Genomic DNA, 14298 nt, shown 5'->3' on the forward strand with positions numbered 1-14298 from the left:
AGGAATAGGTATGGGCTTACAGTTGTGAAATAAAAATGGAATGGTGAAAAAATAAATAAATAAATAAATAAAAATTATTTGAGGTTGGCCCACTTTATAAACAGGCATGCCTGCTCAAGGATTAAATTCAGTAAATTGTGTATCATGCTAGAATTTCTAGTGGGCCTTGTTATTTTGTCTATCTGAGCCTCTGTTGCCTTCAGTATTTAGTCACTCATAGCTACCCATTTGTCTTCCGTTGTTTTTCTGTACCTTATTTCACTCAGTTTTTGCCTAATGCTCCCTTTTAAACTCTCAACCACCTGTAATTTCAATCGGCACTTGAGCCATGTGTTTGACTTCCTGCTTTCCTCAGTTTCAATGTAAAGTCCATTACCAATAAATTAAGGCCAGAGTCCAAATCTGTCACTGAAATATTTGGAAGTTTTAAAACTGGTTTTGAAATCTGTAATATAGTTAAACAATCTACCTGAAACCATTTGGTGTCTCCAGGTCATTGTCACCTATACAACCTCCCTTCATGCATCTTAGTGACAGAAATAGCACAATTTACACCAAGCTGCCCTTTCTTCTTGTAAGCATTTCCTGTAGCTGTTCTTCCTTACTTGTCTGTCTGGTACTTCCTTTCTTCTCCCTTCTTCTTTTAATATGAGCCACTGGGACTACATTTATTTCATCTGTTTCTTTCTTTCATCACCCATATCCCTCATAATTTCCGTGTTTTTTTTCTTTCTTGTCTAGTTGGATCCAGTTATCATCTTGGGTTTTTCATGGAAAGCTTTGGACTCTTACTATCTCTGAGTGGCAGTCTTTCCTTTATATCTCATGGAGAAATTTTGAGTTCCTCCATGTTCTTTCAATTTCTTTGCAGCTTGTGTTATCTATTTATAATTATTGAAATAAGTGAAAAATCTTTTTTGTCAGTCTGTTGGGATTCATCCTTTGGCCATGAAAGCTGTTCTTTTCCTAATCATATCTGTAATTTTTTCAGTGTATATTCAAAGTTCGCTATTATGGCGTTTTTGTTATTGTGTTTGCTCTTTAACTGATCCCATAGTTTTTCTCAGATTTTTATTTCTGTGATCTGGTGCTTCCATTATCACCTTTTTGTACAGAGTTAAACGTTCTGCGACATAAAATGTTTTTGCCCAAATTACTATTAAGTGGTGTCTAAGTTTAGTGTTGACGGATATCGATTTCTTATTATGTAGCCATCTCAGTTCTTTCATATTTGTTATGATTATCTTGTCATAATTTGGTTTTCTCAAATGAGATTTGTAAACCTACTTTTGCAGCTTTTTCATTATCAAATTCTGTCTAGTGGCTGTTTCCATTGAGTCTGAAATAAGAGCTAGGTCATGTGCAAATGTTACAATCTGTAGTTTCTCTTTTCTAACCTAATCTAACACCCTCATTGATTTTGTTTCTTCTAAGGGCATTCTCCATTCCCTTATGACTTTTTCCAGCACACAGTTAAAGAGCAGCAGGAAGGTATCATCTTCCTGGCTGACTCCATTAATCTTAAAACTTCTAGAAATTTCTCCTCTAAATTTCACTTTAGAATAGGTGGTTATTAGTGTTGGTTTAATTAGAGCTGTGATTTTACTATCTAAGCCCTGGCTGTTGACGATTTCAAACAATGACTCCTTATTATCTGAGTCATAGGCTGTACTGAAGCTAACAAAAGTGCTTACATAAGTTTTAGATCTCCTTTTCAGATACATTATTATTCACTTTAAGTGGAGTATCTGCTCTGAACATGATCTGTTTTTCTAAAACCACCTTTACTTTCACTGATTTGACAGTAGAGTTGTTTTGCCCTAGTTAATAATGCTATTGCATCAGATTTTGTAGGAAACTGGTAGTAGTTCACACTTTTATCACTTGCTTTGTGCAGCAGATGGATTAGGGCTGTCTGTCAATCTTCAGGAATTTCTTCTATTAACCAGATGTTTTGGACAATTTCAGTTAGCTTCTCTATTTCTAGAGTTCTGCAGTTATGAAATTGTCACCCAGTTTCTTTATTGTTTTGAGGGGTATGATGATTTTGTTCATTTCCCGATCAATTAGGGGATGGAAGTTTAGGTACTGAGTGTGTTGTTGTTGTGAAGTTAAATCTAGATTTAGGATATTCAAATTGTTGTGAATTTTTAAAATACATTGGTGAAATATTAATTTTCTTGGTTATTGTGTGGTGTTTTCCCATTTTTATTTTTGAAGCAAATGGTTGTTGGAGAACATTTACTCAAGCTTCTTTTGTAAGTTTTGTAGAAATTTATAGTATTATTCATTTTGAAGACATGATCTGTCTGTTTTTATTGATTTTTATCATTATTTTTCGTTGTATTCCTGATAAGTTTAGCTGTTTCCTTTCTAGTTTCAAGGAGTTATATACTGTTTTCATATAATGCCATGTGTTTATTTAATGCTTTGTTCCACACATACAGCTTCAGAAACTTCTTCCTCAATATCACTTGAGTACTTTTATGTCCATAGGCAGTTGCTGAAGAAAGTTTCATTCATCTGTGACAATCTGTGTGTGATCCAGTAAACCATCTATGCCAAAGTTCATTAAAATTTCTCTTGTGTTGGAACATTTTCATCTCCAAAATTTGAATTTTTGTTCTAAGATTTCTTTGACATTTTTATCTTGGCGATGTCTACATTTAGCGTGTTCCTTCCCTGTGGAGCCTTAAGATAAATCGGTTTCTGTCTGGACTGTGTGTTCCCCTTCTGTCTCCAGTTTTGTGGAAATTGTGTATACTTTCTCTGTCATGCTTTCCTGATCATTGGACACTGTTTCTGTCTGTGGTCAGTTTTTAGGATTCCTTTGCTAACAGCTGTCTTAATCTTCCAGCATTTTAGCATGACTGCTGTCACAGAAAACCAAGACAATGCCCTGGATTAAATTTTGAAGATTAACTACTTTCATTACTAGTGCAAATCTTAATTTTTTCCTTTTTTGTGCTTCACTTTCTCCTTCACTGTGGATATTGGGATACTCGAGAATTTTAGATCATATATGAAACAAAAAAATACATGCAATAGTTAGCCAAACTCCGCCCCACCCCCCTCCCCAATCGTAATTATTACTGGTACATTAATACTTAGTGAATCTGACGCTTGTGGTGTACCTGTTCTGCAATAGTTGCCATTATTCAGATCTCTTATGCTGCCTAGTCAGTGGGAAGATTTGATATTCATAACTTGTCTCTCCATCCTTCATATGAATCAAGCAGCAGGTTCTTTAACTAACATAGTGATATTAATTAGGGTAGGTTGCTACTCACTACATAGAGGAAACACTGAGAAAGAGACAGGCACATTTAAAGTAGACTATTGGTAATAAGCTACCAGACAGTACTTTATCAGATGAAGAAACACACACATTCATAAAAGCGAACTTCACACACACATGGCTGGGCCAACTGGAGGGAGTAATGATCTTTCTTGGGTAGTGGGTGTAAAGAAGAGGTCTCGGAAGGAGCAGGAAAGCAGATTAGGGGTGGGAAGGTGATGTAATGCCACCTGTCATATGAGAGAGTGCAAAGTCTTGGTGAGGACAGAATAGTCGGCTGAAATGTGCATGAGGACAGCTTTACTTTGAGGGGTAGGGGTGTAGATACATTATTGTGTGTGTGTGTGTGTGTGTGTGTGTGTGTGTGTGTGTGTGTGTGTGTGTAAAGCTGGAAGCACACAAGGAGCAGGCATGTGGGCGACAGAGACTAGGGAAGGTTGCAGCCAGGGGGTTTACAGGAGGGAAGAATATGTTACATGGAGAGTTCCCTTGGGGGAAATTCAGAAAATCTGGCAGAGGTGAAAAGAATCCAGATGACGTGGGATGTGAAACTGCCGTTGAAGTCAAACGTGTTGCGTAGCATGCGTGGTAACTGGGTAGTCCAGCTGTCTCTTGGTCACAGTTTTTCAGTGCCCATTTACATAGACAGATGGCTTATTAGTTGTCATGGCCATGCAGAACATTGCACAATGATTGTAGGTAAGTTGGTAAGAACATAGCTGCTTTCACAGATTACCCTACCTTGATGGGGTAGGAAATACCTGTGACAGGACTGGAGTGGGTAATAGTGGAAGGATGTATAGGGCAAGTATTGCAAGTAGGTCTCTTACAGGGATGTGAGCCATGGGGCAAGGGTTTGGGAACATGGGTGGACAAAATGTGGGGGATCTGCTTCAGGACAAGGTGGGGGGGGGGGGGGGGATAATTTCAGTCTGTGATAACCTCAGCAAGACCTTCAGTGTACTTGGGATGGGAGACTGTTCATAATGGCAGAAGCCGTGACCAAGATTGCCTAGGCTAAATGGAAATAACTTCTTGATTTGGAATGGGTGGCAGCTATAAAAATGGTCTTGTTGGTGGTTCGCAGGTTTACTGTGAATAAAGGTTCTGATCCGCAAGGCGGAGGTTGACACCAAGGAAGGTCACTTATTGGGCTGAGATGAACTGGGTGAAGCAAATGGGGGAGATGTTGAGGTTTTGGATGAATGAGAATATGGTATCCTCATCTTCAGCACAGGTTAAGAAGATACCTTCAACAAACCTGAATTGGGTGAGGGATTTGGGAGTCCTGGTATCCAGGAAGAATTGATCTAGATGGCCTATGAATATGTTGGCATAGGATAATGTCATGCAGGTGCCCACGGCTATACAATGAATTTGTTTGTGTATGATAACTTCAAAGCTGAAGTAATTGTTGTCAAGAATATTGTTACATTGTTGGTCATAGTGGCCAGAAAGTAGGTTATTAGTCTGGAATCAGCTGGGCATTGCAAAAAGTAATGCTGAGTGATGGCAAGGCTGTGGGCATTAGGGATGTTGGTGTTGAAAGAGGTGATGAACATGGCACAGGGTGTTAAAGGGATAGGAGCACGGGGAGTCAGTAGAGGATAAGGTTAGTGTTTTACATAGGATGGTAGGTTATGGATAATAGGCTGATGGTTTTGATCCATGAAGGCAGAGATTATTCCTATGGGAGTGCAGTATTGGGCCACAATAGGGGTCCTGGATCGTTGAGAGTGTGAGTGTGTGTGTGTGTGTGTGTGTGTGTGTGTGTGTGTGTGTGTGTGTGTGTGTGTTAGGAAGCATGTAGAAGGTAGGAGTCCAAGGAGTGGCAGTGTTGAACAGGGAGATGGACTCAAGGAAGAGGTTCTGGGATGGACCTGTGGATTTTAGGAGGGACTGGAAATCATTTCAGACTTCAGGAATTGGGTCACTGTGGCTTGTAGGTGTATATGCCTGATGGCTGGCAGAGGCCGTCAGCCAGGTAATTCCTGCGGAGAACAGTCTTGTTTAATAAGGATAAGGAAAGTGTAGTGCAATAAGGATAACATATGGTATCCACTCTTCAACCTCTTGTGAACAGCTGTAGTTTTTCATTTTTATTCGCCAGTCAGTCTTCTTGTTTCTATTTGCAAGACAGAGGTTTGAACCTTCTTTCTTCGTAATTTCCCTGTTGCTTCCTATGAAAGAAGAAATTGTTCAAGAACTTGAGGCTTATAGTTTTTCTTTATATTTCTGACAGCCATATTATTACTGAAATGTTATAAATTTATCTTTCAGGCATAGAACTCATTTGTAACATCTTCAGAATCAAAATTTATGCTCACCTGTTGAAGTGTGCAGTGATGTGAATCATTTGAACAATTTTTTTTTTTTTTGCAAGATAGAAATACTGTATTTCCCTTCTTATGATAATGAATTCATTTTCCTTCTATTCTGTTATTAAAGCCAGTGTCATGATTTGTACCATAGCTTTACTGTTTAGACACTTTTTCACAAATTTAGTAAGGCTGTTTATAGCAGACCCTTGCTCCCTTTCAGAATTTTGTAGTTTATCCTTTTATGCAAATATTTTTCCATACATACACATTATGATGAAACTTGATCTTGAATTTATAGTCCTCCATTTAACATTGTTGATGGGTCATGGAAGTTAGTAAACTTCTGGTAGTTGTTCATTCATTCATTCATTCATTCATTCATTGTCATGTAAGCAATTAAATGCAAATCATTTCATTATTTTCATCTAAGTGTTGACAGTGGAGGTAGTTACCCTGAACGATTTCTTAGGCACATTTTTCATAGAACAGCATAAACTGAAAATTTCTTTAGGTATTTCTGCATAGCCGTTCCTGGTTTACTTCATATCTTTGCTATTCTTTCACTACTCCACTGTAGTAAATACTTTTCACCCCTATGCACTTGACTGTTAACTGTGTTTTTCAAAACGTTGTTTGATTTGCTGTATCTTTCAACAGGGTGACCCTCCATCATACAGAGATTTCCATTCGGCAAATGCAATAGATGATAGAATGTATATATTTGGTGGGCGAGGAGATGTGTATGGTCCTTACCATTCACAAGAGGAACTATATTCAAACAGTATAATGTACCTGGATACAGCTACTGGAGTGTGGCATCAGCCTCGGACAACTGGGGATATACCTTTAGGCAGGAGGAGCCATTCTGCATGTAATGTATCCATTTACTCTTATTTTTTATTTAATTTTTCTGTTTCTTCTTTACATTTGTCAAACATGTCAGATTATATTCAAATTATAGGTGTCACATCTCTGTTTAAGAGATATGACACAGTGCAGTTTTGTTCACGACATTAGTCTAGTAGGGAAGAAGAAGTGATAAAATATGCGAGTTGATGACAGGTTTGGATAGGATACACGAAGGACTTCAGATATCTGAAACAAAACAGTCCTTCAAAGTATTGTGCATACAGAAATGCTAGACATTTTTGCAACATTAGTTCATATATGGACCATGAATGGTTCGTTACATTGACTTTTATTAATATAAATGTCTCGGTAATGACACGTCAAGGTAAAGTTAAAAATCAAGCATGGAAAGTTCATTCTCATAGTCTTTGGGGTGTTGTCATGAAGAACACACCGCAATCACAATTGAAATCAGTTGTAGTTGCCGCACACTTCTTTATTACAAACACATTGTGCATAATACATTCACAGTAACCATAATTACAACAAAGCTTGTCTTACAGAACACCAAAAACCTTTCCGATATCATCCACATATCATTTTCTTTCAACTACTTACATTAATTTAAACCATGTCCATGGACCCATAGTTAAATCAAAATGACTCACAAATAAAATACCCCTACTACAGACTTACGCACTACTTAGTTACACTTCTTGCTACGTGTTTAGCCATGCATCGTGTCTGTTTGGTGGGCAATGTTACACTTCCTTAACTGCCATCAATGTATCTAGTGATGGCACCAAAATCAGTGATAAGTTACTCAAACAATTCAAAAATGGCTCTGAGCACTATCCGACTTAACTTCTGAGGTCATCAGTCGCCTAGAACTTGGAACTAATTAAACCTAACTAACCTAAGAACATCACACACATCCATCCCCTGCGACTGTAGCAGTCGCTCGGTTTCAGACTGTAGCGCCTAGAACCGCACGGCCACTCCGGCTGGCTGGAACAATTCCAAATGGTTTTTAGTTTACTGGAATCTTTAATTAATATAAACACCAACCACCGAAGCAACTCGAGAACTCCAATGCATTCGGCCCGTGTAACTTGTAATCAACTAGACGGAACTTGTCCTTCCAACCTCGAGGAAATCCCCATCACCATGGACAGAAGATTTGTATTGTAATGGTTAAACTCGCAATAGCGGCTGGCCATGCTCCTTCGTCATGTGAACTCAGCCTCTCGTCGTGCTCCATACAAACACAGTCCCACGTCACTCCACCTCACACTGCGGATATCCGCACACCAGCCACCAGCAGAGTGCGTGCACTCCATTTAAAATCCTGTGCTGCCAAAGAAGTGAAGAAAATAAATAAGCATAGAAATCGACTCAATGATGAAAGGGCAATCGATGGGAACTGGCCCCAGTAACCAGCAACACACCAGCTCAATCTCCACCCCATAAAGATGAACACGGGAGGAGCCAAGACAATGGTGGAGTAGACTATGTGGTTCCCTGGTCCCCGAGCTTAAGCTGACTGAGGTGGACCCGAGATTTATGACCAGATACGAGGTCCTTGACCTCAAAATTGACGGGGCTTATAATCTTCATGATCTGGCAAGGCCCCTGGAAACATGGCCCAACTTTCCCCTTAAATCGAAATCCAAGTGATTGGCGACATCCTTTACAAACACCACATCCCCAATCCTGCCCTGAAAGGGGCGCCTTCCCTTACTGTACCGAGCTGCTTCATGTTGGTGGGCAAGATTGATGTTACACTTGGCGCATTGCCAATTCTTGTGCAAGCTAGCCGGGGTGACCTGCATTAACCTCCTAGAAATTAGTGAGAGGTGAGTTGAGAATGTAGGCAAACATCAATCGACTGGGTGCAGTGCCTATAGACTCATGCCTGGCAGAATTAAAGGCCTGATTTAGCCACGTCAAAGTAGTGTCCCACCGAGTAGGTGTGCAGAAATGGTAAACACAGAGAGTGGCCTTAAGATGGCAGTTGACGTGCTCTGCGAAGATGCCTTGGGGTAATAGGGACTCGTCATTATATACTTAATACCATTAGTAAAACAGAAACCCTTGAAGCTCTTAGATAAAAATGCAGGAGCATTATCACAGACCAAACTCTCCGGAGGACCATACCAGGAAATGATGCTGGACAGCTGCTGCAACGTAGTTTTGACCGTTATTCCTTTGGTGGCTAGGAGCCAAGCAAAGTGGGAAAAGGCTTCGACAGCTACAAGTATGTATCTATCTCCCCTCTTGGTGCGGGGTAATGGTCCAATGTAATCGATAAAAATGTGGTCGAGGGGATACTTCTCCCTAACCGACTGTAGTAGTTCTTTGCGCGGCCCCACATCAGGCTTAGCGCGCTTACACTGGATACAGTTACCCACAAATCGCCTGACATCACGATATAGATTGGGCCAAAACATGTGTTCACAAACTCGGTTCAAGGTCTTGTAGAACCGCAAATGTCCCCTGGCTGCAGGATCTTGAAAAATCTGAGGACCATGCTAACTAGTTCCTGTGGAATACAGACCTTCACTTCACCATCGTTGTCTCCCCCTTTACACAAGAGGCCCCTATGAAGGCAATAAGCAGGAACAACCTCGCCATCTGCCAACTGCTGCCAAATTGGTCCCCACCTAGGGTCCTAAGCCTGTTTGTTGGCTAAGTCGCAGAAGAGACCTGGTGTCTCAGAGAGAAGGAAATTGACCCCAAGATCCGGCTTCATGTAGCCCTCGCCTTCCCTGGATTCTCTTGCAAACATACGACTGAGATCGTCCGCCACTTCATTCTCACTGCCCCTAATATGCTGCACCTGGAAATGGAATTCAGAAATGCGTATCGCCCAGCATGTGATACGACTCATCTTGCGGGGACGGGCCAACACCCAGCTGACAGCTTGGTTGTCCATTTCCAAAATGAATTCACGATGTTCAAGATAAAAGGTGAATTTCTCCAGGGTAAACAAAACAGCCAGAGCCTCGCATTCATACACAGGGTAGTTGCGCTCGGCGTCATTAAGGTGCAGAGACGCATAGGCGACCAGCTGCCTTTCTTCCCGTTGTTCCTGTAATAAAACTGCCACAATACCATCATGGGAGGCATCAGTTTGAATGTTAAAGATCTGATTAAAATAGGGTAAAGCCAGGACCGGTGGATTAGCAATCGCATTTTGAGAGCATTAAAGGCTTCCTGCTTCTTGGAACCCCAAACGAACATGCTGTTCTTCTTGAGCAGTTCATTCAAGGGTGCTGCAACATGAGCAAAATTGGGAATAAATTTTCTAAAGAAATTGTTCATCCCAATGAAACGAGCGATTCCCTGCTTATTGTGAGGAGGGGGAAATTCCCCAATAGCCTTGGTACGCTCCTGGTCAATGCACACTCCATCAGCCGATACCAGATGATCTAAAAAGGATGTACGCAGGTGACATAAGGTAACCTTGGAGGGTTTCACAGTTAAGCCAGCAGAACACAACCTATCAAAAACTAAACCAGATGCTCCAGGTGGTCCGCAAATGAGCTACTGAAGATTACTAGCTCATCAAGATAATTATAGACAGGCTTTAACTTCAGGTGCCCTAGAACATTATTCAAAAGTCGGGACAAGACTGCCGCACTCGTAGCCAAACCGAAAGGAACACGGTTAAACTCGAATAAATTTCAGACTGTGCAGAATACAGTGGCTGGTTTGGAACCTTCAGTAAGAGGAATCTTATAGTAAGTGTGGTTCAAGTCCAGGACAGTAAAGATGGTGGCACCTATAAACCAAGTAAAACAATTATGGAGATCCGGCAACAGAACGGATTCTAATATGACCTTATCATTCAAGTTCTAATAATAGACCACCATTCGATAGTCCCCACTTTGACCCTTTCGGACAAGGAAAACTGGAGAAACATAAGAAGTGGAATACCTAATAACTCTGTCCTGCAACATGCGATCAATCTTGGCACGTAACAGCTTCATTTTATGGGGTGAAAGGCGGTAAGGTGCATGACGCACTGGGATATTATCTGTAAGCTGTATATTAAATTTAATTACATGCATCAGTTTGGTCATGAGAACCTCAGGATAATCATCAAGTAAACACCTTACTTGATGAGCCTGATCAGGGTCCAAGTGCGATGCATCAACATGCTCAGTGTCCTCCATAAGTGCATGTACAGCAACCCCACGATTACAGCTGCAAAAGGCAATTTTCCTATTGGACCGAAACCTGAAATAAAACATACCCCCTGAATAGTCTAACACCAACTGGGTTGCCTGGATAAAGTCACACCTGAGAATAAGCGGGGTACTCAGCCTCTCGGCTACAAGTAAAGAAACCGGCCAAGAAAAGCCTTGAACAAATAACTCTCACCTTCCCCAAGACAGGCAACTTCTGCCCATTGGCAACCAGACATTTGTACTTGGTGGGGTGCAATGAAACTCAAGATACCACTGCTTATGAACTAGGGGTCGCGAACTTCCAGAATCGAGCAGGACGCAGACTGGTTCCTCACCCAGACGTGCACATACTTACGGGAGGTGGGACATATTTGGGGGCACTTACAATGCGGGAATTAACCAGCCAGCTCTTGCTCTCCTGCTGCTTCTCCCCTCCCTGACACCAGCGTCATTTAGACGTGCATTCGTGGCGCTGTACCGGACACTGTCGCACAAGATGGTCAGAAGCGTGACACCAGAAACAGCGTCAAGGAGAAGGCATGTTCCCCCTGCTAGGTGGCATCTGTGGTTTGACCCCAAGTGAGGACCCTGTTCCGGAAACTAAGTTCTGATGCTGCCCATATAGGAACACTAAAGCATCTGCAGTATTACTAAGGTCTTGTAACTGCATGGCTTTTTGGCAACCACAAAGCATATGTGATCCTGTGGGTGCATTCCCTCCATTATGTGTGCAACGCAAGTCTGCTCTGAGGCAGGTATCCCCAGAGCGACTACTGATATACATATGCGCTCAAAATATTCATATAAACTCTCATCACTAGCCTGAACACTCCAGTAAAATTTCTGTTCTAATGCTACCTGCATACGTTCTAACAACCTACTATCTACCACACGTTGTCGGAGTTGAATCAACGAACCCTGATCCTGCAATACTTCTGCCGTCAGGGAACTAAGCACCCCTTTCGTTAATGGGTACAAGGCGGCCAACAAAACAGAATACGAGACCCGCTACACATCAGCGTGAATTTGCAATTTAATGGTCAGCCATAAAAATGATTGGATCTGTTCTAAATTATCTGTTGTTAATTCAGCAATCCCTTGCAACAATCCGTGGAGAGGATGCGGTAATTTAAAAAACTGGTTAGACAAAACAACCATCGCATCTACTACCAGCTGTATCCTATCCATACTACTGTCTGACCCTGAACACTGACTACCCAGTTGGGGACCATCACCTTCACCTCCCAAAGACAATGCTAGGAGGTGTGAATGTTAGGCCTGTACTTCATCCTTTAAGCAATTAAACAATTGGATGAAAGAGGCTGATACCCTATAGCGGCCAAATCTACCAGACAATAGTTGCAATGGGCCAGATAGGCCTGTATCCTTTACTACTGTTTAGGAGTAGGAGGATCGGCTTAGAAAAAAAGGAAATGGTAGATGCCAACTCAACAAGGAAAGTCGTTAGATGAGAGAGAAACTCACTTTGATAAGAGAAGACGTCTGTGGACAACAACAAAGGAGCGTTGGCTGCTGCGCGAAGTTGGGCCAATAAATCGGACACGCTGCCCTCTGTCGACAGATTCCGTATACATAATTTGTGCAACAGGTGTTCCCGGCGCAAATAACCAATTCCAGGGCAGATCCGACTCGCCATGGTGATAAGGAAATCCTGAAAACGCCAACGAAGCAGTAATACGGACTCAGTAGACAATTCAGAGAAGAAATAGGCAGAAGTGTAGCCACTGCAACGTGATCAACTTACTCGTTCCAGCTCACCTCGCAGAACGGTTGCTCTGCTACTATTGGGGTGTGGTCTCTAAGGACACACCGAAATCACAATCAAAATCAGTTGTAGTTGCCACACACTTCTTTATTACACACACATTGTGCATAATAACACCAAAAACCTCTAAGGTATCGTCCACATATCATTTTCTTTCAATCATTTACATTAATTTAAACCATATTCATGGACCCATAGTTAAATCAAAATGACTCACAAATAAATCATCCCTACTTCATCACTTACATGGGAACTCTTTTATCTATATTTTCATCACATCCAAGTTCAGAATTCAATAGACAGTAATGTTTTAAGGCTTCTTTGGCCAGCTTTTCATTAAATGAAACACTGTTAATTAAACTGTTATTAAAACACAATATTTATAAAAGCATGTTCATAAAATATGACTAACATTACTATCCCAGTTAAAGTTCTGAGTTCAACATGCACCAAAATTTTAAGGTTTACTCGGCCAACTTTTCATTAACTAATACAATGTTCATAAAATCCTAATTCATAAAATATGACTAACATGACCAACTCACATCAAAGTTCTGAGCTCAACAAGCCCCAAATTTTCAAAAGTTACTCGGCCAACTTCAGGTTAATTAGAACAATACTACTTGCGTTTACCAGGTTCGTATGATTTCAGTACCTGACTATAACGAGATCTCCCCAAGAAAAACTTAACAGAGGCCACTTCCACTCACCATACAAGAAATCCATGGGACAAGAAATGAAATAAAAAGGTACTCAACTTTGCACTGTAACTGATCTTCAGAAAACACAATTCTCCACCGAAAGGATATAATTACAGGTCAGTTACAACATAACCCAAGACGTGGGAGGTGGGGGTGGGGACAGGGCCTTAAATGTCACTCTGCCAGCATTGTTGTCAGATTCCAGTTTGCTCGCGTCAACCATGGCCAGTTATCTGCAACATAAAACACATCAGCGGCAGACAATATTCTGAGGCATTGGATACACAATCCTAACTGCACAACTAGTTACCAATATCTTTCAATGATGTATCGCAGAAATGAAACCAACAGAATTAACCTCCGTGACTTACTTGGGCTGTCACGGCTCTTAAAATTTGGTTAGCCAATCCCTGAAAACCATCACCAAAATAATGGCATAAAAGTTAGAATAGCAAGAATAATCTCGGCACACATTTAAAGGCCAGACTAAAATAATGACATAACAGGTAGAATGAGAGAAATATTTCAGTGCAGCTTGGAATGCCAAACACAGACTTCACTACCTAGTTACACTTCTAGCTACATGTTTAGCCATGCATCGTGTCTGTTTGGTGGGCATCGTTACACTTCCTTAACTGCCGTCAATGTATGTAGTGATGATACCAAATTCAGTGGTAAGTTACTGGAACAGTTCCAAATGTTTTTTAGTTCACTGGAATCCTTAGTTAATATAAACACCAGCCACCAAAGCAACTCGAGAACTCCAATGCATTTGGCCTGTGTAACTTGTAACCAACTAGATGGAACTTGTCCTTCCAACCTCGAGGAAATTCCCATCACCATGGACAGACAATTTGTATTGTAATGGTTAAACTCGCAATAGCGGCTGGCCACTCTCTTTCGTCACGCCGACTCGGCCTCTCGCCGTGCTCCATACAAAAACAGTCCCACGTCACTCCACCTCACACTGCTGATACCCGCACACCAGCCACCAGCAGAGCGCGCGCACTCCATTTAAAATCCTGTGCCGCCAAAGAAGTGAAGAAGACAAATAAGCACCGAAATTGACTTAACAATGAAAGGACAATCGATGGGAACTGGCGCCAGCAATGCACCAGCTCAGTCTTTATTGTCAATAAGTAAAATCTGA

The 14298-nt window shown here is 41.3% G+C and overlaps 1 protein-coding gene across 2 annotated transcripts in view; it reads left to right on the plus strand.

The window, feature by feature from the left end:
• Positions 1–14298, plus strand: part of LOC124619288 (kelch domain-containing protein 3) — a 110807-nt gene that overhangs the window by 40764 nt on the left and 55745 nt on the right. For both annotated transcript variants that reach the window (XM_047145559.1, XM_047145560.1), the window contains exon 5: positions 6277–6490. In XM_047145559.1, coding sequence (XP_047001515.1) covers positions 6277–6490 — 214 coding nt within the window. The remainder of the gene's footprint in view (positions 1–6276; positions 6491–14298) is intronic.

The sequence above is a fragment of the Schistocerca americana genome, chromosome 6 (genome assembly GCF_021461395.2).
Source record: "Schistocerca americana isolate TAMUIC-IGC-003095 chromosome 6, iqSchAmer2.1, whole genome shotgun sequence".
Lineage (NCBI taxonomy): Eukaryota > Metazoa > Arthropoda > Insecta > Orthoptera > Acrididae > Schistocerca > Schistocerca americana.